The 24,560-nt window shown below is 37.1% G+C and overlaps 4 protein-coding genes across 4 annotated transcripts; 3 read left to right on the top strand and 1 right to left on the bottom strand.

Annotated features, from left to right (window-relative positions):
* Window positions 1-258: 258 nt before the first annotated feature.
* LOC117380546 (uncharacterized) lies at window positions 259-3,803 on the top strand. The gene is made up of 11 exons (XM_055226177.1): window positions 259-319; window positions 859-1,212; window positions 2,320-2,418; window positions 2,503-2,562; window positions 2,767-2,844; window positions 2,926-2,952; window positions 3,107-3,256; window positions 3,349-3,396; window positions 3,482-3,529; window positions 3,621-3,641; window positions 3,731-3,803. Exons 1-11 carry the CDS (start codon window positions 259-261, stop codon window positions 3,787-3,789), a joined length of 1,005 nt encoding a protein of 334 aa, XP_055082152.1. The 3' UTR covers window positions 3,790-3,803.
* A 971-nt stretch (window positions 3,804-4,774) lies between these two features.
* On the bottom strand, window positions 4,775-7,428 carry tmem150c (transmembrane protein 150C). Its single transcript, XM_033976470.2, has 8 exons — window positions 7,228-7,428; window positions 6,520-6,606; window positions 6,360-6,413; window positions 6,227-6,259; window positions 6,069-6,136; window positions 5,874-6,001; window positions 5,336-5,513; window positions 4,775-4,980 (listed from the first exon to the last, which is right to left on the bottom strand). Exons 1-8 carry the CDS (start codon window positions 7,242-7,244, stop codon window positions 4,784-4,786), a joined length of 762 nt encoding a protein of 253 aa, XP_033832361.1. The 5' UTR covers window positions 7,245-7,428; the 3' UTR covers window positions 4,775-4,783.
* A 223-nt stretch (window positions 7,429-7,651) lies between these two features.
* Window positions 7,652-13,409, top strand: dhx40 (DEAH (Asp-Glu-Ala-His) box polypeptide 40). Its single transcript, XM_033976468.2, has 17 exons — window positions 7,652-7,995; window positions 8,620-8,765; window positions 8,848-8,967; window positions 9,049-9,285; window positions 9,373-9,439; window positions 9,532-9,663; window positions 9,982-10,081; window positions 10,170-10,256; window positions 10,626-10,808; window positions 11,194-11,274; window positions 11,350-11,507; window positions 11,987-12,101; window positions 12,182-12,290; window positions 12,370-12,464; window positions 12,547-12,616; window positions 12,927-13,155; window positions 13,242-13,409. Exons 1-17 carry the CDS (start codon window positions 7,824-7,826, stop codon window positions 13,358-13,360), a joined length of 2,220 nt encoding a protein of 739 aa, XP_033832359.1. The 5' UTR covers window positions 7,652-7,823; the 3' UTR covers window positions 13,361-13,409.
* A 1,735-nt stretch (window positions 13,410-15,144) lies between these two features.
* akt2 (v-akt murine thymoma viral oncogene homolog 2) lies at window positions 15,145-24,442 on the top strand. Its single transcript, XM_033976469.2, has 14 exons — window positions 15,145-15,501; window positions 16,418-16,549; window positions 16,636-16,767; window positions 16,859-16,970; window positions 17,493-17,646; window positions 18,988-19,119; window positions 19,190-19,255; window positions 19,351-19,419; window positions 19,503-19,625; window positions 19,703-19,831; window positions 20,258-20,472; window positions 21,290-21,377; window positions 21,469-21,571; window positions 21,898-24,442. Exons 2-14 carry the CDS (start codon window positions 16,504-16,506, stop codon window positions 21,975-21,977), a joined length of 1,449 nt encoding a protein of 482 aa, XP_033832360.1. The 5' UTR covers window positions 15,145-15,501; window positions 16,418-16,503; the 3' UTR covers window positions 21,978-24,442.
* Window positions 24,443-24,560: the final 118 nt, after the last annotated feature.

Below are 24,560 nucleotides of genomic sequence, written 5' to 3'. Positions count from 1 at the left end.
TTGTTAATCCTAATTGACCTAAAACAGGAAAAGTTCAGTCTGATTTCATGTCAAACTGTGAGAAAAAAAAAGCGTACGTGTCTTTCCACATAGTTTCCAGTCATAGAGTATTCTGGTTTCAACTGTATATACACATCTGAAAGTTAAGTAGCTTTCCGGTGTTTCTCTCTGCTGGGGGTCTCTGTGGTTTTTTTCCCATGATGCTTTGAGGTAAACATCAAGAGATACGTGCTCACGGTCTTTCACATTTTATGCATCATGCTGCAAAAGTGGAGTGTTGTCTTCTTGGCCTTGTGGTTTACATGCGCTTCTGCCAGGGGTGAGTCTATTTCACAAGAATCTTACATCCAGTTTATCGTTTATCGCTCTTTAACTGACTTTCAAGTTGTTTAATTTGAATAGTTTACTGGATTATTCAAATTCAACATAGATTATTGAAAGATTTCTACTGTGTATTTGTACGTCACACGGAAAAACACCTGAGAAAGTACTTGATTGTGCGTTTGTGCTGTTACTGACCTACTCAAATACTCCAATTTGTGCCTGTCCTCTGTCAATTTATTTATTATACTGTCACTGAACTGAAAAGTGTGATAAATATGAGTTTTTGCTTCATACAATGACCGAACATAGACTAACAAAAATGTACTTAATGATGATTTGCGTTTACGTCTTCTTACACCAAAGTATTAGCTAATATTCTTCAGCAGTACTACCTATTTTTAGACAATTTTTAGATTTTATTGATCCACAAATGAAATACTATATACTCTGATGAGGTAGTAACATTACATAGGCTATTACAGATATATTATAATGTAGCAAATTAAATGTAAATCAGAGTTTCTTCTCGTTCAGATGCTGTTCAGTCTGAGAACACGTCGCCCGGCTGCACATTGAACAATCAGAGCTGTGAGACTCTCCGCCTCAGCACTAAGTTGGGCTCTTCTGTTCTCCTGCCCTGTAACTTCACCCAAGCCCAAAACATCGTCTCCTGGATCCAGTCGCCCACCGTAAACGTGGTGACCATCACTCCGACGGGACGAGTGAACTTCTCTGACCCCAGATTTGGAAGAATACACACATTTCCAAATGAAGGCTCACTGGGAAACTACTCTATCTCCATCAGCAATGTTAATCACACCGACCTGGGCTGTTATCGATGTCTGAACCAAGAGAAATGTGTTCAAGTGGGGTTGGTTCTCGAAACAGGCAAGTCAAATCCAATGGGAAAAAGACTTGTATAGCATTCTGTATCAAAGGCTATGTTTAGATGTGATTGATATGAAAAAAATCAGACTACAGTAATCAGATAACGCAATAATTAGATTAGAGTTACATGAAGAAAAGTCTTATCATCAAAAATACCTTGTAAAATGTGTCAGTTCATTTGATTTTTAGAGCAACTGTCGTATTTCGAAGGTTAAAATAACTTTCTCAAACATTTTCTCCTTCATTTTTGTCTTTGCCACGTTAGTTTAATATTTCTGTGCATCCATTCCTTGCCCAAAACTTTCAGAGGTTTGAACAATCAGAAGGAAATCAGATCACCGTACGATTTACTTGGCAAGTACAAACCAATATACATGAAAAATAACCGTAATAAGATAACCAAAAAGAGATAAATAATAAATATTTCCCTCTTTTTAGTAGCTCTCTATCGGTCACCATCAGCCCCTCTCCACAGAACAGTCGTCACTAATAATATTTGATGATAATCCACGCCCAGATCAGACATTATTTATGCCCTACTTCCATTATAAACTTCTGTTGTAGTAGTTTTCATTGTAATAAGTTATTAATAATAATAACCTTTACGATCTTTGCGATTTCTTTATTGATACTTTGATTTTCTGGAGTTTGACTTACTTCTCTGTTCAAAATGTCAGAGGTCATTAAAGCATCTCCATAAATTGTTATATAGGTCCATCCAATGTTTTAAGCGTAAGTTTGATATTCTACACGAGAAATATCTTGTAGCATGTCAAATGTTGGAGCATTATCTCTATTCCAATTAAATCCATTTTTACTTGTCATTTCAATAATCTGATAACTCAAGAAATCAGATCCTGGTCAGTTTCTATTCATGGCTTTAAGATTCCTATTATAAACGACATTTTGAGGACTTTTCACTATTCAAATTAGAGTTCTTACATGTAATTCTGTGTATTTGTGCAGCTTGATGCACCATTTTACAGGAAAAGGATTTGTTGCTCCACATTTGATTGAGTTTAAGTAGGCCTGTGTCACAGTTGACCAAAGGTTGATGGTTTCCTGTCAGGTGCATTGCTCTAAAACCACAGAATGTTTATGTTTCAGAGGCAGACATCTGGCTGTTTCCATTTTCCATTTACATCGTTGCTGCCGTGGCGATCGTCGTCGTTCTAGGTGTGGGATGCTTCCTCTGTGTCAACTTTTGTGAGTAGTACAATTTATTTTCATGTTACATAATTGGAAATGTGGTAAAACAGTAGACATGTGTGGTTTGTTTTGGTGTTTCAGTAAAAGGAAATAAAGAAACTGAGGAGAATGACAATTTAACTTCCGATGATGCCAAAGATGGTAAGTGTATAAAGTGCGTAACGACAGCAGTAGATAAGTATTAAGTAAATAAAAAGTCCCTGTGCCAGTTTTTTCACCTGTCTTATAATTATTCGATCACAGTAGTTTGTTTTTTCTAAGTCAAACACTCTGAAAAGCACGCTCTCTTACTGCGAATGCACTTAAATTAGTTGATTAACATAAACATAGACTTTCTCATTTTAGATTTAAGCCTTCCAACGCAGGAGACCGCCAGAGCGCCCGGGGACGGACAGCCACAAGACACACCCCAGCCCGTATCCCGTCAGTATCACATTTACTCATTTGTGATTTATAAATAACATGAATTCCATTTAAAATACAATTATCTATTTCTTTTTAAAGCTGATTATGTAAATCAAATTGTGTATGGTAAGTTCTTTTTACATAAGTTTGACACGCACAATGTTTAGAAATATTTAAACATACAAACAAAATCTGCACGAGCAACACAAAAAGTATCGAAATTTCATGCTGCATTAAGAACTGCATCTACTTCCTCCCGCTGTATTTTTAATCTTTTAAGCAGAAAATGATAATCATACTGAAGATGAACCAGATTATCAAAATGAAATACAAGAAGGCAGTGAAATGGACAGAAATGGAGCCAGCCACAGTGTCCATTTTAACTTTGTGCGAGCGGAGAGTCAAAAAACCAAGCAAAGATTTCATACAGGTAAACAATTTTTCAAAAGCTTTCAAATATTTTAGTAGTTTTAAGTTACAGCAGTACAGCGAGGTAATGATTCAATACTTGTCTCTCTGTAGAACTAGTGAACAGATTACGACAGGCGAGTATCCGCAAGCACTATTATGGTAAGGACAGACTGTCATTGTTCATTTTGTATTGGACAAAAAGTGCATTCTTTAAAAAAAACTTTAAAAATAAAACTTTTTCCAGTCAATCAAGATGAACTCCACAAGCAACGAGAAACTGAGCGAACTAAAGGTAATAAATAGTCAATTCAGTTTTAAGTTTCGCATTAGGATGATTTTTTTCAGTTTTGTTTTCTTGTTTCCATGACATCACTTTTGAACAGGTCCCAAAAAGAAGAAACTACGTGAGTACTTTTTTAAAATGTTCAAAATACAATCATACCACAAAGAAAAAAATACCACAACTTCATGATTTTTGTCTTTTTTTTTGTAGATCGTCAGTATCCAAATCCGATATATAACAGGAGCACGGACAACCTTAACCAAATGTAGACCCACCCACTTCATTTTACTGTTTTTTTTGTACTTTATTATATACTTATACTTTATTACATAATTTTAAATAAAAAGTAAATTGTGTCTTTTTAGAACTTTGCTCATCAATCTATAATCTATTTTAAGGCAGCAGAACATTGTAAACTCCTACGCAAGTGAAAATGTCCACACAAAAGCAGGTGAAAAAGTGAAACTGCAACTTTCAATCAGCAAAAACGATAGTAACAAGTAACAAAATGAGTCATTCACTTGAGATTGCATTTGCAACTAGTGCTTTGTGGACTTTCAAATGCAAATGATGACATTAGAACAGCATATTGTAGTGTTATAGTTGTGTGTTTATCATGATATACAAACTGTCTGCATTTTAAAACAAATTATCACTGGAAGATTAAAAAAATACAGCCTATCCACACCCTATATATTGCACCCTTTAAGATATTTTGGCAATTTTTATTTATTTTTTTTACTTAATTATTGAAGCTGACTTTACTATTCAGTTAAAATGTGCAATATTCTCTATTATATTCAAACTTTGAAATACATTTTGGAATAAACCAACATAGTAAACTTACACTTATAATGAAATATAACTTATGGAAATATGTACTAATAGTGTTACCAAATTCTTCTAAAATAATTTTAAGCAGCTCCATAAAAAGGTAAATTGTTACCATCCAATAAACTGTTCAGATATTGTACACTCTCTAAATAATTGTCCTGCATACTAACCTGAACTTACTTAATTACAGTGTGTGACACTAAGTTGTTAAGCCGAGAAGTTGATGTGAAGTTGATGTTACTGGTCAGTTTTAGAGGCTCTAGGAGCTGAGACTGCTCTTGTTTGGCTCTTGTTTTGGCTCTTTTTTTGGTGTGGGTTACAGTCTACAACTTCAAAGTGCATTCAAGCAGCTTCCAACAATCAAACGCCTTGTTTAGGATTGTCAACATGTGACTTTAGTACAGCGTGGATGTCTTTCCTGTAGGTTTATTATGTGTCTGAGTGTGTGGACATTTCAGTAAAGGTCATACTGACAGGCTCTGCACTGATGTCCGTGACCCGGTAGCCCATGCGGCTGTGACGGAATTCAACATAAAACGTTCCGATGAAGATGAGGAATAGCATGACGAGAGACCACTGCCCTCGAGCAGCGTGCATGTGGAAATCCTGTGCCATTAATGTGGAGTCTACAGATAAGAGGTCAAGGGTTAAACAAAAACTGATATGTAAAACTTAACATGGTATAACTGGTTTGGAAACAAATGTAAATATTGCATAGAATAAGGCAGCTATGTTCATTGTTGTCAAATCAGAATTGTAATAAGATCACAATAGGCAAATTTAAAGGCTGCAAAAAGTAACAAACTTCACTGCAAACAACAAAATAAAAAGCCATCAGATTATAGTTCAGTCTGCAGACTCACAAATGGACTTGACATGTTTTTGTGTTTTAATTACCTGTGCAACTAATTCTATTTGGTTTCGGCAAATGTAGATTTGGACATTTAAGTGTTACCTAGATCAAAACAGTGTAAAGGATACACAGTATGAAGCAGATGGTGATGCCCCCCGACAGGAGGAATCGTAGAATACTGGTTCTGAATCCTTCATTCTTGAAGTTCACCTTCAGTGTGATGTAGGACTGTATCCAACAGAAGAGGGTCCCCAGGCCAAAAGTCAGAAAGGTGCCAAAGTTATGAATTTGCTCCTCAACAAATAACTAGAAAAGAAAAAAATCAGGATCACAAACAATTATATGAAATTGTATGTATTTAATGTGTTATTGATTTAATTTATCATCTATATGTTCAATTATCCGCTTCCCCAACCCGGCCCTGGATAAGCAGAACATGGATGTTCAATCATGATTCATTGCTGTAATAAATGAGACTGTGTGATGACTGATTTAGACCTATACTTTTTTCATCTGACAAAAAAAATATTTTTGTAATTATTTCACATTATGTAGTCAAACAAATCTAATCCTAGGCATACATTTGATTTTAAGTTGAACATCTAAAATAAACTGCATTTCCATGATAATCTGACTTTTTAATGCAGTATTTGTTTTGGACATTACTTGGAAGTTCCCGATGAGTGTCATCCCAAAGCAGGCACTGGAGAAAGCCAAGAGACAGATTGTGTTCAGCCACGGATTATACAATGTGTTCTTGAGCTGGAGGTATCGAAAGACAGCAATGAAGAGCCCTGAAAAAGACTACTTAATTTTTGCCCATTTGAGGTGGCCTTTCAACATGTTTATCTTCTTACTTACCTGCAAAAGCTCCCATGTTCATGATCTGACTGAAGACACAGCTGGCCGGTGGAGAATTTCCTGCAATGCTAAAATAATCACAAAACAAATTATACAATACAACTTGACAACTTGAATATAAATGTGGAATAAATTATAATGTGTGTACAAAGCCAAACCTTATGTACGGAGGAAGGGCACTTTTATTTGGACTTAAATGGAGAAACAACATAAGACAGTGTTAATACAAATATTTTAAAAGCAAGGAAAGTGTACTAGTAATTCCATTCACAGGTGCAGTTATTTACTTACTCATACTGTGAGGTGAGGGGTACAACTTGACCATGGGAAACAGCATCAAAGTATCTGTAAATGAAAAGAAAAAATGTAGCATAATCTAATTGAGGGCAAATTACTACTGTAAAAATAGATGGTGATGGAAAAGTGAGCAGTTATTACATGAGCTACTTACACTATAAAGAGGCCAGCAGCAACACAGATGGAGAACAGAGGAGGCAGAAAAGCCCATGGGTTGAGCCTTTTCAGTCTGTCCAGAGGTCTGAAACAGAAACAGAAACCTAGCCATGGGTTTCAGATTCCTGTAATATGGTGCCATTCTGAGGACGGTTCAACATTTAAAATATAAAATATATTGTTATGAATTGTTAATTGGGGATGGGGAATAAGCATTTCAGTTTTATGCAGCAAAAATTTTGAACAGTCTTCCTGAAGATGTGAGACAGGCCTCTACTTTGACGATGTTTAAACCCAGGCTCAAAACAGTTCTGTTTAGCTGTGCATATGAGTGAATGGTTTTATAAAGGTTCTTATTCTGCACTTTTCTCCTTTAATGTTGATTTTATGATGATTATTTGTGATTAGTTAATTTTTGATTTGTTGAATTTTGATTTTAATGTCTTTCTTATTCTGTAAAGCACTTTGAATAACTTTGTGTACTACAGTAATTGTGTTATACAAATAAACTTGCCTTGTCTTGGAAACAGTGCTAAATTTTCATCATTCTGAAACACTACATCCCACAAAACTACATCCTATTTTGAGACAATTTAAAAGGTTTATTAAGGGTTTATTTTCCAAAAATTTCAATAACAGTAATATCACATCTATCAGGTACTATTATTTTTGTTCAGTGGCTAATGTAAATAACAAGGTAACTCACCTGCCCATCTCATTCATCCTTATCCTCAGAGTTCACAGCTACTGCAAATCAACACATGCGACTTTTTTTGTCAAATTACTACAAAGCAGTCACTATAAGTCATTCATTGACCGTTTGTTGTGAAAATTGTAATGTACATAATAGTTTTAACTGCTTCGCTAAGACGTCGGTGTTCTCCAGTAAGCCAAGTTCCGCTTGTGTACTTTCACAATAAAACTCCTATTGATTTTAGTTTATAACTTATTGATAAAGAAATACAAAAAATGCATAAACTCACCTCATACCGACTATATTACATTTACGTTTTATTACAAAAAGTATATTGGTAGTTTGATGTCATTTTTTGTTAGTTTGTCAGATAAAAATGCTCTTTGTCTTTTATTGTGGAGGACGTTGTTCATCATGTGATTACAGTTGCACCAATGGGAGCACAGAGTTTAGAGTTTGCGGAAGTGTGTGTGCGCTCATGTGTTCTGGACGTTTTAAAGTGTTTTAACAGCAAAATATACATTCTCATAGATTGTTTATCGGTCTGCGTGTAAAGTATAAACTTTCTTAAATTGGGTGAAGATTTTTACACATTTATTTAAGCTAATATGTCTAAATCAAGAAGATCGGTACCCAAAGAAAGCGACTTGGAACCTCTGCCCATTTATCATCACAAATCCAAACTGGTTCGGGCTGTAAAAGACAGTACATTTTTAGTTGTGACAGGAGAGACAGGCTGTGGGAAAACCACACAACTTCCTCAGTATCTCCATGAAGCAGGTAGCTACACTTACTTAATTAAGTTACATTACTTTTTAAAATAGATTTTACTACTTCTTGGGTAACTTATCTTTGTTATTTACAATTTCACTGTACTGTATGTTTGTTTTGTGAAGTAGTAAATTATTATATGTGATTCTTACACACAGGAAACACACATTTTCATTTCCAATCTTAACTTTTTTTTTATCCTACTCCCAAAAGCCTCTTGTACATTTTCATGTCTTCATAAATAATTTAAATGGACACTGCATGACATTTTTGTTTGAGAGTCTGCCAAAGAGGTTATTGATTTGCCTGGAATGTTCCATAGAATGGCATTAAACATCTCTATCTCTTTGGAGACAAGCAGGTGACACCACCAGGCCAACTTACAGGTCTGATCTGTGGAAAGAGCCTAACTCACAGTAGAATGCATGTTTTTCAAGGCATTTTTATTAATGCATATGACGTAATGATAAATGCAAAACAGATATACATAATGCCATACTGTGAAACATTCCAAGTAAACTAATGGAGAGCAAACCTTGATGGAGATAAGTACCTCTTTGTCTCCTCTTATTGGGATATGGAAACTACATTTTCACTTTATAAACCAGTATAATGTTGTTTTTTTCTGTTTAGGATTTTGCAAAAAGGGTAAAATTGGGATCACTCAGCCTCGGCGTGTTGCTGCCATCACAGTGGCACAGAGGGTGGCCCAGGAGATGGGGTACGCATTAGGAAGAGAAGTTGGCTATCAGGTCCGCTTTGATGACTGCACGACTGAAGTGAGTGAGACAAAATGAAATCATGTATACTTAAATAACAATATTACAATTGATTGATGATTTGAAAATAATGCTTTTGCAGGATACAGAGGTAAAATACATGACTGATGGTTGCCTTCTCCGTGAGGTCCTGGCTGACCCTGGACTTTCACAGTACAGTGTTGTTATCCTTGATGAGGTTCATGAGCGCAGTCTCAACACAGTAAGTCACAAGTTGAACCTTTGCTGCACCATGAAATGTACAGAAATTACACGACTTATCATTTTTCATTCTGTGTTAAAGGATATTCTACTGGGTTTATTAAAGAAAGTGTTTTCCAACCCTGATAAGGCCAATAAGGGTCGTCGTCTACCTCTTAAGGTGGTGGTGATGTCTGCCACAATGGAAACTGAAAAACTCTCTGCCTTTCTTGGCAATTGTCCTGTTTTTGTTATTCCAGGAAGGATATTTCCTGTCAAATGTTCTTTTGGCTCAGCTGTTAGGCCCAAAGAAACAGAGAGCACTGGCTATGTTAAAGAGGTACTCACATTTAGTTAGAATTAAAATATGTACATAATGACACATTGCTTGTTAGATTCACATTGTTTTATTTTTGTTGATTTCCAGGTTGTGAAGGTAGCTCTTGATGTGCATACCAGTGAAATGGCTGGAGATATTCTAGTATTTTTAACAGGTGACTTTGTAAAATGCTTTAGCTGAACATGCAGCACATGAGTTCTAATAAAAAAGGCCAAAGTAAATTATATGTTTTATATATTTATACAGGTCAGAATGAGATTGAGCGAGCTTGTGACATGCTCTATGAGAAAGCAGAGACTATAGATTATCGCTACGACGTACACGACCGAACAGTAGAAGGCCTTCTTATTTTGCCTCTTTATGGCTCCATGCCGACAGGTAAGTACAACACTATGAATCTGACTAGTCATAGAGACTGGGATTGTCTCAACTAACAGCATTCAATCTAAATTTTGCATAATAGTAAACCAATAAAGAATTTAAGTTGTGCACTGCAAGAGTTACCATTCAATCAAGTGTATTCTGACATGACACTGAGTTAGATTCATTTATCAGTTCTTCAGCAGTGGAAGTAGTTGACCAAGGGCTCCTTTGTTTACTTACACCCAAGATGGCAGATTTTGCCCATAACTTTGATTAAAAGTGTATGTTGTAACTCATTTAACATCACGGTTGTTATGCATTGTGCCATCTCAGATCAGCAAAGACAGATTTTTCAGCCTCCGCCTCGAGGAATCAGAAAGTGTGTTGTAGCCACAAATATAGCGGCCACATCTCTGACCATCAATGGCATCAAGTATGTTATTTCAAAACCTGTTTTCTATGTAGGATTTCTTCAACTATGAGTGACCGTTATCATAAAAGCTGTAAAACTTCTTGCACAGGTACATCGTTGACAGTGGATTTGTGAAACAACTTAATCACAACTCAAGAGTCGGCTTGGATATCTTGGAGGTGGTGCCTATTTCAAAGTAAGAACTTAATCCTTGTAATGAGGAAAAATGTGTAATAACAGAGGTATTTAGAATTGGACTGCAATTTAGGAGAACAGTATTGTGATTATTGCATTTTGGATTTGGCTTTTGTCTTCATACAGCGAATAATCATGAAATATTTACCGGTATATTACATTTAATAAGTTTTTGTGGAAGTGGACTTTTATTAGAAAAGATACAGAAATATTTGATTTATTTTTTAATAATAATACTGATGTGATGTTCACTTGATCAAATATTTGAATAATATTTTAAAGCTCTGGGTTTAAGTGTTTTTGTACATCCTGAAAAGAGTCTTACCAGAACAGATTTAGACTGGATTTTGGGGGGATTTTGTGTGATTAGGAGCGAAGCGGAGCAGAGAGCCGGTCGAGCTGGAAGGACCTCGGCAGGGAAATGTTTTCGAATCTACAACAAAGAATTCTGGGAGAAATGTATGCCTGAGTACACCATCCCAGAGATACAGAGGACCAGTCTCACTGCAGTGGTGCTCACCTTAAAATGCCTTGGAGTCCATGATGTTATCAGGCAAATAAACATATATTTTCTATGTCTTTATATATTTTAATTTGTAATAAAATCAAATAAAAAAACAGATACATTTAATAGACATGAGAGAATAGGGTGGAAGTGGAGCACATACGTCTTAGATTGATTTATATTCACACTTATATGCAAATTGGATGATGTACCATATATATACAGTAATATTAAATATCATCAACACCTATATTAGACAGAGCTGTATTTTTATTTAGTTAAAAAATAATAATAATAATAATAAATGTATTAAAAACACGTTTGTTTCATCTCAGTGTAGGGTTTTATATTCTACATTTATAGTAAAAGCCGAAGTTAAATCTGTGTAATCATTTAATTTTCTGTGTAATCATAATTATTTTTTTTTGTTTAGATTTCCTTATTTGGATAGCCCAGAGGAAAGGTTTATCCTCGAGGCGTTGAAACAGCTGTACCAGTTTGATGCAATTGACAGGTGAGTTTATCAACAGTATTTTTCCCCTCCCCGAGAAACAATTTAACATTGCTGATTATGTTCTTTGGACTTCAGGAGAGGGAGAGTAACTAAACTTGGAGAACTGATGGTAGAGTTCCCACTACATCCAGGTCTAACCCGAGCGGTGCTTAAAGCGTCGTCTTATGGCTGTCCAGACGTCATGCTGCCAGTGGCTGCGATGCTGTCTGTGGAGAACATCTTCATTCGACCTGGTCAGTTCCAAGTAGGGATTTCACAATATATTTAGGGTTCTAATATTTTTATTTACAAGTATTAACACCGTGACAGACAGTGAATATTGAATTATATGTCCATCCTGTCGTCTAATAGATTAACATTCCTCAAGTATGTGACCGGTAGAAAGTTTATTCACAATTACTGAGACCATGACGAGCTTTATGAATTCAAATTTTCAGTGATAAAGTAAAGTAATGGGACCTAAACAGCCAGATAAAAACACACTTTAAATTTAAGGGTTATTTTGGACTATAGATTGAAATGAAATGACTTAATTTTGCTTATTTTTTAGTCGTTACAATGATATTGCAACCTGAATAATCATGATTATCAATTGACCAAATAATCTTAGCACCCCTAATTCCCAACCATTGTGCTAAAAGAATATGTACATTCTTCTTATTTTCTTGTTTTTATTCAAGCAATTTGTGTTGAATATATTTTCTCCTTGAAGGTCACCCTGAAAACCAGAAAGAAGCAGACCAGAGACACCGAGCGCTGGGTTCAAAAAGTGGTGGCATGAATGATTTTGCCACACTTTTGAGTATATTTCAGCTGTGTAAATCCAGGTATGTAAATAAACTGTTGCAGACAATGAGAAATAGAAAAGAAGAATTCGTTTTGATGGACTGTGCTCCACATTGTGCAGTGAAAAGCCATCTGCCTGGTGCAAGGAAAATTGGATCCACTGGAGGGCGCTAAAGTCAGCCTTTAGTGTGGAGACGCAGCTGAGAGAGATCCTCCTTAGACTACAGCAGGTGTTTGACTTTACAGCTATTTCTTTACAAAGACAAAAATGTAAATTATAACTGATTAAAGTGTGTTTTTCTCTTGTAGAGGAGTGATTTTCCGGTTGAATCATTTGATGGTAATAAAAACGAGCTTTTCAGACGATGCCTCTGTGCGGGATACTTCACAAATGTTGCCAGAAGGTATTTGAATTATTCATGTTGACTTGTTATAAACTACAGAAAGATTTGATGTTAGGGGTTATTGTAAATGTTCACTTCACAGGTCTATTGGAAAGGCTTTCTGCACAATGGACGGACACGGCTCTATGGTTCACATCCATCCATCCTCAGCTGTAAGTCAAATGTTACTTTTTATTTTATTTTTAACTTATCTTTCTTGCATTTATTCAGTTACAGTTAGTTTTATTGCTGAAAATACATTAAAAAACATGCATTCTTACTGTGAGCGGGTCGCCTCTCCACAGATCTGACCTGAAATTTTGCTTTGTGGCATCACTTGCTTGTTTCTGTAGCTAGATTTAATACCATACTGTGGAATATTGGAGCAAAGAAAAGCAATAATGTCACGCACCTTTTAAAGTAAATGTAAATGTTTGTAAATAAGGACAAACGCATCTTTATAATAATTTCTCTTTCTTGCAGTTGTTTGAAAATGAGAAGGATTTGGACTGGGTGATGTTTCATGACGTGTTGGTGACCTCTAAAGTCTACATCAGGACAGTGTGCCCAATCCGATACGAGTGGGTCAAGGACTTACTGCCTAAGCTTCACGAGGTGGACGTCTATGAACTCAGCAACGTGGCACGAGAAGAAGTCACTGACGAAGAAATGGCCAAGTGGGAAAATAAAGAGGCAGCAAAAAGACAACAAGGTTTTTTTTTTTTATAATGACTGTCAATCATTAATTATCCATTGTTGGTTTATACAGACTAATGTACAAATGTGTTATTCTGACAGAGGCTTCAGCCGAGGAAGCTTTGAAAAAACTGGAGAAAAGAAATGACGAGGCCAGTGTCAGTGATGCTCGTGCGCGATACCTGCAGCGAAAGCAACAAAAACAGAGCAAAACAACATAAAAGATATTCTGTTGTTAAGATATTCAAATAAAAATGATGCTTTTTTTATATATCTTTTCATTTCTTTAAAGTCAGGCATCATCACAATCTTTTATTTACTTTCAAAGCCGTTTTTAATAAGACCCAACCCCAGTTTTTTTAACCGTGATAATCAACGCACACTATTAAATGTGTCCTTTGTGGTGAAAAGTCTGGCACATGCTGTCTCCATGGAGCTGTGCTTGCCTGGAATGTTACACCATGTGGCATTACATTAACTAATAATTAACTGTCTTGCACTCATTATATTTTTATTGATCAATAATACCTCAAAAAGCATGCATTCTTACAGTGAGTGGTGTCGTTTATTCACTGATCTTACCTGTAACTTGGCTGTGTGTCTTCACTTTCTTCGTCTTCTTTGAGATACAGAAAGTGGGACGAGCAGGTGACAAACTCCATCAGAAAATTTACATATATGAATGAAACATTAGGGTTTTTAAAAGGGAAATAATGATAAACTGAACTGTGGTAGAGGTTTTGGTGTTTGGCGAATATATATCAAAGAAAGTTTATTTGTACAGCAAAATTTATACTCGAGGTAATTCAAAGTGATTTACAGAATAAGAAAGTCATTAAAATCACAACACAGCAAATCAAAACATAAATAATCACAAATAATCATCATAAAATGAACATTAAAAGAGAAAAGTACTGGTTTAGTCCTGCTTTAGTCCCGGTTTAGCCCTGGTTTTTAGTCCTGGTTCAGTCCTGGTTTAGTCCTGGTTCAGTCCTGGTTTAGTCCTGGTTCAGTCCTGGTTTAGTCCTGGTTCAGTCCTCGTCTAGTCCTGTTTAGTCCTGGTTTAGTCCTGGTTTAATCCTGCTTTAGTTCCAGTTCAGTTCTGGTTTAGTCCTGTTTAGTCCTGTTTAGTCCTGGTCTAGTCCTGGTTTAGACCTGGTTTAGTCCTGGTTTAATCCTGCTTTAGTCCTGGTTCAGTCCTGGTTTAGTCCTTGTTTAGTCCTGGTCTAGCCCTGGTCTAGTCTTGGTCTAGTCCTGGTTTAGTCCTGGTCTAGCCCTCGTTTAGTCCTGCTTTAGTCCTTGTCTAGTCCTTGTTTAGTCCTGGTCTAGTCCTGGTTTATTCCTGGTTTAGTCCTCATCTACTCCTTGTTTAGTCCTAGATTAGTCCCAGTTTAGTCCTGATTTAGTCCTGCTTTAGTCCTGGTTTAGTCCTGGTTTAGTCCTAGTTTAGTCCTGGTCTAGCCCTTGTTTAGTTCTGGTTTAGTCCTGGTCTAGTCCTGGTCTAGTCCTGGTTTAGTCCTGGTTTAGTCCTCATCTAATCCTTGTTTAGTCCTGGTTTAGTCCTGGTCTAGTCCTGGTCTAGTCCTTGTTTAGTTCTGGTTTAGTCCTGGTCTAGCCCTGGTCTAGTTCTGGTTTAGTCCTGGTCTAGCCCTGGTCTAGTCCTGGTTTAGCCCTGGTTTAGTCCTGACTCTGGGCACCAGCAGGAGGCAGGTCCCTGAGGTCCTCAGAGTGTGAGATGGTTCATGTGGCTCTAACCTCCATATCAAACACATTTATACACTTTTTATAGAAAAGGTGAGTTCTCTTTGACACTTGATCCCCTGGTCTTCCTTATACACATTTGTTGTAGAGCAGTTTGACAGTGTACAGCCGTGTGTGGGGTCTGTGTGGGGTCTGTGTGAGGTCTGTGTGGGTTCTGGTGTGGGTCTGGGGGGTCTGGTGGTGGGTGGACTGTCTCTGGGCCGGCCCGGGCCTGACGTCACTTCCGGTGTTGTGTCCGCGAGGCGCTGCGCTGTCTGTGGGACGTAGGAGACTGTTCAGCCCTCAACTCAGCACACGAGCGGATATAGACATGAACATTTAGACAAACAACAACCATTTTACCAGCGAACACAACCCGGAGGTCCGAGGCTTGTGTATTATCGTTTCTTTGGGGCTGTTTTGCGTCGGTTTACGTGGAGCACTGCCGCAGCAGGAGGAGCACGCGCCGCTACTGTTGTTGTGAGTGAAAAAAAAACAGCTCAGAGTGTTAGCTGAGCGGTGTGATCATTGACAGAGTTCAATACACACTCGCGTTGTGCGCTCGGAGCTGTCTGTGGCCAACCCAAGCACCTCTAAAGAAGCTCTTCTCTCCTAAACTGAGGTAAGGAAACACCGGCGCAGGGAAAGCTTCATTGACCAGTGACATGCTAACTACATGCTAACTGCTAACCGTGGCTAGCTGCCCTGTTTGGCCGTTCTGCGGTCAGCCTCTGTCCCCTCTGAGCTCTGGGGCTTTACCAAAACAGACAGGGCCTTAACCTGAGCAGTTTAAGCCATGTCATTATTTTTCTACTTCTTACTACGACAAGAAACAAGCTGATCAGAAACTCATGGCATCTGTCTAAAGTATCACAGGTAAAACACAACAACATGTCTCCTGGAGCTGGAGTTGTTTACATATGTGGGTAGTTAAACTTAACACAACCCTTCTGAGGTGCTGTGTTAAGAATTCAAGGATAAAATCATTATTTATTGTGAACATCTATGTGGACAGACCTGATATGTGTTTTACTGTACAGTCAAGTACGTGTAGAGGTGACAGTCAGGAGGCTCCTTAAACCTCCTGGAAAAACCTCAAATGCCAAATGTTTATCTCTCTTGTCATCGTTGTAAATAATGGCCTGACTCTACATGATTTAAACTCATGTTAAAAGTCTTAGACTAAACAGAAAGACATGATGATTGTGCATATTTCAGCATATTCTTTTGACTTTCAAGTCTGAGAAAACAGGAATGAGTGAAATGCTGACAGTACTTTGAGATAAGCATCTGCAGAGAAAGTCTTGCTTTGCTGGCTGCATTTTAATGTTAAACACATCATTAACTGTGTGTATAGTTTATTACAATATAAATTACATACATTGCACTTCATCTTTGTTACATTATATGTAAATATGTACTTGATTTTATTTACTTTATTACTTTTTGCCTGAAAGGATAAGCTTCATCTCCTCACAGTGTGTCAAGTTCACTTTCAATAAAGTTATGTTGATCAATGATGTTGATCATTTTTACAGCATTAAATCTGAACCTCAGGCAGCAGAAAGCCAAAACAGACACGACTTGCAGTGTTTCTCTGGCCCAGAACGTTTTGTGCCCCATCATGAATGAGGTCACTGTTGTGAGAGAGGGATGGCTCCTCAAGAGAGGTAAGAGCACCTATGAGAAGCATTAAATTCACCACAAGTCAGTATTACTTCTACAGCTTTTAATTATCCTGTACATTTTAAACCAGGTGAATACATCAAAACGTGGAGGCCTCGCTACTTCATTTTAAAAACTGATGGATCTTTTATCGGCTACAAAGAGAAGCCTGAGGTGTCCAGCGATCACAATCTCCCACCACTAAATAACTTTTCAGTAGCAGGTTTGTTAAACATTCATGTATAAAGTATTTTAATGTGCCAAAGTGTGTTATTTAGCTTGAGTTTGGTTTTATTCTTTTACCTGCCGTGCAGAATGTCAGATAATGAAGACAGAGCGGCCAAAGCCAAACACATTTGTCATTCGGTGCCTTCAGTGGACCTCCGTTATTGAGCGCACCTTCCATGTCGAGACCAATGAAGAAAGGTAAGATTTCAGTTTTAAAAATGTACCTTTTAAATCCTGCCAAAATCATATTTGGTTAGGTTACTGTTATATGAAGTCTCTTATTTATGTAGAATAGATCATCAGTGTTTCCCATTAATAGAGGAGACTATGGTGCTCCCCATAGGCTACTTTTTTCCTCCATAGTAGTTACGCAAAAAGTGCGTAAAATATAATATTAAAAATAAAAATATTATACTTGCTTGTTGTATTGTCATCGACATACATTTATTTAATCTGTTGATTAATTAATAATTGTATTGTATAACGTGATTCAAATATGACTTGCTTGTGCCACTATAGTCTCAGTATAAACCTGTGGGAAACACTGGATATTACCAACATAAATGTGATGCTATTTGTCTTTTGTTGTCCATTGCTAACTGGATTGTGTCTGTTCTCAAACCTCCTCTATTTGATTTTCCCTGAGCTTAAATCGACAACAGATTTGACAGGACATTGGAGAGATTTAATAAGCCTGCTTTATGTTTTGGTGCCACTCAGGGAGGAGTGGATGCGCTCGATCCAGGCTGTGGCCAATAGTCTGAAGAGCCAGCATCAGGACGAGGAGCCCATGGTCATAAAGTACGGCTCTCCCAGCGACAGCAGTGGAGCAGAGGACATGGAGGTGGCAGTGTCCAAGGCCCGCAACAAAGTGGTCAGTAATATGCAAAAGTGTGGTAGAAAACATAAAACAATAAGGTGATTTAAGTTTGAGAGTGTGTTTCTTAACCCCTTAGCGTTCCGACGGCCCGCCCGCCCGCAGCAATGTACGTGTATTTCTGCGTCACCCACACAAACAATCTACACATCAAATGAAAGCTACGGCATTCATCTTTCTGAATATGTAAACCATTTACACCTCTAATCACCAGAGTGTTGACAGGAAAGCTGTTTTTACAGAGAAGTCAGAAATGTGGATTTGGACTTGTTGGTCTCATTCGTTCCGTAAAGGTCCAGAGAATATAATCCAGTCAAGAAATTATGTCCACAAAGGAAGTTAGAGCCTCCATGTCCAATCTGCTGCAGGAAAGTGAAATCTGTTCCGTCACTTCTCTGCATTTCTTTTGTCAGTTTCAGGCATAATAAACTTCTGACAGCGGCAACTTTGTTCCTCAGCGCAAAACAAACTTGTTAGCTTGTGATTGACACCAAAGTTGGCCAATAAGGTGGGGGCTGTGGGTTACTGGAGCCGCGGACAGTGAATGAGAGCTACAGATGACTGAAAGAGTATGCCCCACTCTCCCCCTTGTAGAATCAAGCTGTTACATTACACATGTTTAGTGATGTTTTCCTCTTAAAGCCCATGAACTGGAGAGGTCAGAACAAAGGCAATTTCACCAAAATGACCCGGAATGCTAAGGGGTTAAAGTCTTTTATGGTCTACCATATAATTGTTCTGTTGAGGACTGGCACAACCTGATTGTTTTCATGGGGAAGTGATTACTCTGCTTTGAATGTTCAACACCATTCACTTAATAAATTACTGCCAGTTTTTACTGCTCAAAAACACAGTGAAAAACATTCTTACTCTTTATAGCTCTGACCTGTAACTTGCACACTTGGCACTTGCTTGTCAATCAAGCTAGATAAAAGGTTACTGTTGAATCATGGAGACAATACTGTACATACTGCACTTTGAAGAACACTATTTAGAGATGTAAAATGTTAAAAGCCAGAAGGAAACCCTGTCTTATTGGCACAGTAGCTTAAATTATGAATTTTAAATTATTTAAATAATTAATTAAAGAACTTTCTAAAGTTTTTAAATGAAACCTTTTTGCAATGTCTAATACAGTTATTCACATCAAGTGTAGCTCTGTCTTTAGTGTGTTAAAGCTGACAGGGAAGTGACATGGCATTTTTGAAAAGTTATTTATTAATTTATTTTTCCAAAACAGACATTGTGAGTTTAACATTAATGAGTGAGTGAAGCTGTTTTCTGTCATTGACCATATGTATTTTATGGCTAATTTTTGACACCTCTCTTTCTCCACAGACCATGAGTGATTTTGACTATCTGAAGCTCCTCGGTAAAGGCACTTTTGGTAAAGTCATCCTGGTGAAGGAGAAGGCCTCAGGGATGTACTACGCCATGAAAATCCTCCGCAAAGACGTCATCATCGCTAAAGTTTGTGTTCAACACACGGTTTATTATAGTAATAACACTGGAAATATTATGTCATTTATTTTATGTTTAGGATGAAGTGGCCCACACTGTTACAGAAAGCAGAGTACTTCAAAATACAAGACATCCCTTTTTAACTGTGAGTAGCTTTTTTCAAAAAAAAAAAAAAAAAAAAAAAATACATAAAAATATTAATAATAACTCTTATTAATGTTTCTGAACACTGTTTTTCAGACACTCAAATATGCATTTCAAACCCACGACCGGCTATGCTTTGTGATGGAGTATGCAAATGGAGGAGAAGTATGTTTTTTTTTTTTATCGTGTGTTATTTAATACATTGTTGTTGATCCTATATTTAATTTTTCATGGGTTTTTTTCTTCAGCTATTCTTCCACTTATCTCGAGACCGTGTTTTCACTGAGGACAGAGCTCGTTTCTATGGAGCTGAAATAGTATCAGCATTAGAGTATTTGCACTCATGTAATGTTGTTTACAGAGATTTAAAGGTATTTCAATTAGAATATGTTTACTTGTTATTTATTTCCATGTTAATAATTCAATCAATTTAATTGTTCCTGTTCAGCTGGAGAACCTGATGCTAGACAAGGACGGACACATGAAGATTACAGACTTTGGTCTTTGTAAAGAAGGAATCACAGATGGAGCCACAATGAAGACTTTCTGTGGGACTCCGGAGTACCTAGCGCCAGAGGTAACGATATAAAACAAACTGAGGTTCAGCATTTTAACAGCAGAAAATGGCATCAAAATCAATTAGCAAGTAAATGCAATTATCAATTTTCTTTAGAAAGTAACAGCTGCTGTTGATTGTATAGTATGGATCATTATTCTGTGCTTTCAGGTGGACTTGAGGTTTAGTTGTACCATAGTTTGTGGAGTAAAAATGTCTTGTATTTGCTTATTTCAATCTTAAAGCTGTATCTATATTTGCCCAATATAGATACTTTTAAATATTTAGGATAATACAAAGGGCAAGAAAATGTGATTTTGCTGATAGTTTTTAGACTTCGGGGCACTTGCTTGTCCTTTACATTATTTATTTACTAAGTTTGTGCCATTAAAACCAATATTTGTCTATAAAGTCTGATGATCTTTGGTCTGTTTTTGAATGTCCCAGGTGTTGGAGGACAATGACTACGGACGTGCGGTGGACTGGTGGGGTTTGGGCGTGGTCATGTACGAGATGATGTGCGGCCGTTTGCCTTTCTACAACCAGGACCACGAGCTCCTGTTTGAACTGATCCTCATGGAGGAGATCCGCTTCCCCAAAAACCTGGGTCCTGACGCCAAGTCCCTGCTGGCAGGTCTGCTCAAGAAGGACCCCAAGCAAAGGTAGACCCCCTCCCTCCACTGGGACACAGCCCATGATACAGTTCAGTCTTAATTCAGATTGAGCTAGTACAAACTTAGACATTTTTGTACACATTTTTATGTACATTTAGAATAGAACTGGTGAAACTTTTTACTAAAATGTATACAAGGCTTACAGATAAGGGTGCATTCACAACTGCACAAAAAGCACATAAAAATGGGACTAAACCTGGACAAGAACAGGACCAAGTCAAATCTACATCAGGACTAAGCTAGTTGGGTTCAAACCAGGACCAAATCAGCAGTGTGAATATGCCGTATTATAAGTACCTAGAACAGGTTTGGTCTCATTTAACTTTTAGTGCCTTTTAGTTCCGTTTTGTGTGTGTATATATATATATATATATATATATATATATATATATATAATTATTTATTTATTTTATTTTTTTTAACCAATTAAGGTTTCTGACTTGAACGATGTTGTCCTTACTCTCCTTGGAGGCACTGTTATATAAAAAGTATCTATAAAAAGTGACCGCATTATCTGATCATTTGGTCCTGGGGTTAAGTTTGGCACAAGTTAATGGCATAAATGTGGACTGTTGTTTCGCTTGAACCCCCCATGTTTGTCCTCACAGTGGGCTAATATTAGCACACTGGGCTCTGCCTGCAGGCTCACAGCATAATCTGCTACAAGGAGAGGGGAAATGTGTTTAAAGCGGTTAATAAAAGACCAAAGAGAACATTGTGTCTTAAGTGTTTGTTGTCTATTTATTTTAATAGTGTTTTCCCAATTATATAAAGGAAATGCTGTTAACTCTGATGCTGTTTTTAGACTTGGAGGAGGACCAGACGATGCCCAAGAAGTGAAGAGCCACGTGTTCTTTATGTCAATCAACTGGCAAGATGTGATTGACAGAAAGGTTAGGCAGCCATAGTCATGAAAACGAAATAAACTATATAATTTCTGTTTAAAATATGTATTAATATTTCATTTAACCATTTTCTTTTCAGCTCGTTCCGCCCTTCAAACCCCAGGTCACTTCAGAAACAGACACCAGATATTTTGATGATGAATTTACGGCGCAAAGCATCACTATAACTCCACCTGATAAATGTAAGTGAATAGACTTGTTGATATTTTGGCTCTTCATCATGTTCACTTTGCTCAATGTAACATTCCTGATGACGAGTCACCCAACCTTAATGCCTTTAATCTTCCAAAGTATGACATTAATCATTCTGTAGTGTAAAATTAGCAGTTAGCACCTGTGATTACATAAACGCAATTACCACACCCACACACCAGAAAAGTTACATAATGTTGTGTAATATTATGAACATTCCTAGTCAAGGCAATAAAAACAATATGATTTATGTGTTACTCCGCAATCGTCAGGCCAATACCTGTCAAAAGTGAATTTATATTTGCTCTTATTTCAGATGACAGTCTTGATGCCGAAGATTCCGACCAGCGAACGCACTTCCCTCAGTTTTCCTACTCTGCCAGCATACGAGAATGAGCAGGCAACCCCTCCCACTTCCACACACACACACACACATGTCCACTGCTGGGAAACACAAAACTGGCACAATTTACATATTCATTCTGTCTCATTTTGGCAATTTAGGCATCAGATCTTTTTAAATGAAGACGCAGGCTGTGAATGACTGCAGAAGGTTAGTGTGTGGGAGACTGGCAGCTTTGTCAAGATATCCTCTCTTTCTCTACACGCACCACATTAAGGCCTTGACACTTGAGAACCAGGTTATGCCAGCAAGTTCTACGTTTTTACCAGCTGTACTCATACATTACCCTCTTATGTGTAAAGCCGTCACAGTTATTTAGTATTAAAAACATTGCAAACAGGTGCACCATGTAACTTTTTAATGGAAATTCTGCCACCTGCTGCTCACAAAGAGAATGTTATACCCTTAAAAAAAAAAAAATCATCCTTAAAACATTCGTACTGAGAGCGGGATTCTCAATGCTCGTCTTCATTGAGATTAATATATTTAATGCCATACCGTGGGACATCACAGGCAAAGCAATAAGCGGGAGAAGCAGGTGGCGGACACAAACACCCAAAAATTTACGTAGTGTACCTTTTGAGGCATTTTAAGTTGATGTTTTTTTTACAGCTTTAAATGTAAAGCCATAGAATGCATAATATGTGATGTGCAGTGGTGACTAAAGTTATTAGTGCACCTGACGGACCGGAAAGAATCGACTCCAAAGTTAAAAACTGAGTGCTTATATCAATGTTAAATTTGTTGTGGCTGCATCTTCTGCTGTGGGATGTAATAGTGAAATGCGCCTAATTGTTTCTCATAATATGTCTGCGTGATCCCTCAGTCGTCCAGGTCTGATCCACAGTAAAAGCCAAAAGTTAAATCTGTCAACTGGACAAAAAGTTGTAGGAGTGAAGACATTTGGCTGCTCATTCGTCTTCTTCTTCGTTCTTCTGATCAGATTACTGCTGGACACTGCCTTGAATCTTATAGCCCAATGGACCTAACCTACAAACAGAAACCGTAAACAGAAGCTGTTTTCAGTTTAGGTGTCGTTAGCTCCTCTTTTCAGACAGATATAACTCAGTGTCCACCAGCAATCTGACTAGAACTGAAGACGTTTGGCTGCTCATCTAAGCCTACAACTTTTTGTCCAGTTGACAGATTTAACTTTTGACTTTTACTTCTCATAATATGAAAAATCGCCCAAATGTCCTAATTAATAATGATTCTATCCTGCTATTAAAAGGTATTATAGAGATTTAATATATTTTGAGTAACTTCAAAAATGCCAGGTGAGCTAATACTTTTTTGCCACCACTCTAGTTGGTCTTTCTTTAAATCTTTTGTTATAAATCGCGTGTTTTAAGTTGGTAAAGTAGAGTTAAGTGGCAGAATTGTTAGACTGGGTAACGCATGTCTGATCGAACGGGTGTTTTATGAGAGTCGCTGATATTTCAACAACCATTTTAACTGTGGCTCATCAGTTGTGTCTTTCATGCATGTATGTTTCAAAAGGTCTTAAGCAACAAGAGACAACACAACACAGCACAGCCTTTTTTTTTTTTTGTAAAGTTGCACTATGTAACTTTTCTGGTAAGCATGTCAATACATCAGCTGTGACCTGAATGTCTTATGTTAAAATTGGCTTACTGCTGGAAAGTGAAGTATTTAAAAGTGAACTTCAATTAGGTTTGGCATTTTATAACGAGAATAATCATTTTTGAAACATTCCTTTTTTTCCCCCATGTGTTCCTGGACTTTGGGTTGCTATAGAAACCTGCATGGCAAATGTTTCACGTTGTGCTCAGGATAAAGATAAACCAGCCATTTCAAACCTTTTAAGGCCAGTTCTATTATTTGAAAGACACAAATAAAGTCTGCAGCATGTATATCTCTAATAAATATTAACTAACCATCGCTTTCCACGCTTCCAACTTCAGTAATCTGTAAATTATTAGGCACCATTGTACCATTCCTAATTGTGTTTTATGTTTAAATTATATTTTAATTTAAGCCTCTGAATGTTCCTGTATTTAAAGTGTGAGAGAGACCTATTGTTGGTCAAAACCCAATTTAAGTGATCCACATTTTACATTTATTCTATTTTTCTCGCTGTATCTAAGCTCTTAAATCGACGTCGTCATGCACCTGCACCAGTTCGTTTCTACATTCCACCTAAGCACTTTTTTTGACCGGTTCTCGACTTAACTATACCGGTTGAGAATTGGAAACTATTTCATAAATCAGCTGTGTTCATTTCAAACGTTTTTAAAGTCATGACCGCACAAGGTTGAGAGGTTTTTGACAGCTTTCTGAAGTGCTCATATTGACGCAAGCAAATTCCATATTGCTGGAAAAAAAAAAAAAAGTGTTGTTCATTATGTTAATTTTTTATCACTGTTGTCCATTCCTCAAATTCTTTTGACACCTGTATACATTATATAAAGTATATATTAAAAGGTTTTAAACATTCCATTTTTGTTTAAGTTTTTCATTGAATGTTTTCATCATGTGTTATTGCTGTTCTTTGCTTTTGTTCATTTATTTTTTATACAATCAAGTGGCATTGCTAAAGAGTAACTTGTGTGCGA

This window comes from Periophthalmus magnuspinnatus, chromosome 13 (genome assembly GCF_009829125.3).
Source record: "Periophthalmus magnuspinnatus isolate fPerMag1 chromosome 13, fPerMag1.2.pri, whole genome shotgun sequence".
Classification (NCBI taxonomy): domain Eukaryota; kingdom Metazoa; phylum Chordata; class Actinopteri; order Gobiiformes; family Gobiidae; genus Periophthalmus; species Periophthalmus magnuspinnatus.
The sequence above is the reverse complement of the archived record's forward strand: the minus strand, read 5'-3'. Positions and strand labels throughout refer to the sequence as shown.

What these genes read in the sequence shown, in the direction of transcription:
- LOC117380546 (XM_055226177.1), top strand. Translation starts at nt 259, where the DNA reads ATGCTGCAAAAGTGGAGTGTTGTCTTCTTGGCCTTGTGGTTTACATGC. An exon ending in TTCCGATGATGCCAAAGATG is followed by an intron (nt 2,563 to 2,766) that starts GTAAGTGTATAA and finishes TTCTCATTTTAG; the next exon opens with ATTTAAGCCTTCCAACGCAG. An exon ending in CAAGCAAAGATTTCATACAG is followed by an intron (nt 3,257 to 3,348) that starts GTAAACAATTTT and finishes GTCTCTCTGTAG; the next exon opens with AACTAGTGAACAGATTACGA.
- tmem150c (XM_033976470.2), bottom strand. An exon ending in GCTGCTGGCCTCTTTATAGT is followed by an intron (nt 6,414 to 6,519) that starts GTAAGTAGCTCA and finishes TTTCATTTACAG; the next exon opens with ATACTTTGATGCTGTTTCCC. An exon ending in GAACATGGGAGCTTTTGCAG is followed by an intron (nt 6,002 to 6,068) that starts GTAAGTAAGAAG and finishes AGTCTTTTTCAG; the next exon opens with GGCTCTTCATTGCTGTCTTT.
- dhx40 (XM_033976468.2), top strand. Translation starts at nt 7,824, where the DNA reads ATGTCTAAATCAAGAAGATCGGTACCCAAAGAAAGCGACTTGGAACCT. An exon ending in TCCTCCTTAGACTACAGCAG is followed by an intron (nt 12,291 to 12,369) that starts GTGTTTGACTTT and finishes TTTCTCTTGTAG; the next exon opens with AGGAGTGATTTTCCGGTTGA. An exon ending in TTCACAAATGTTGCCAGAAG is followed by an intron (nt 12,465 to 12,546) that starts GTATTTGAATTA and finishes TTCACTTCACAG; the next exon opens with GTCTATTGGAAAGGCTTTCT.
- akt2 (XM_033976469.2), top strand. Translation starts at nt 16,504, where the DNA reads ATGAATGAGGTCACTGTTGTGAGAGAGGGATGGCTCCTCAAGAGAG. An exon ending in AAATAACTTTTCAGTAGCAG is followed by an intron (nt 16,768 to 16,858) that starts GTTTGTTAAACA and finishes CCTGCCGTGCAG; the next exon opens with AATGTCAGATAATGAAGACA. An exon ending in TTGTTTACAGAGATTTAAAG is followed by an intron (nt 19,626 to 19,702) that starts GTATTTCAATTA and finishes GTTCCTGTTCAG; the next exon opens with CTGGAGAACCTGATGCTAGA.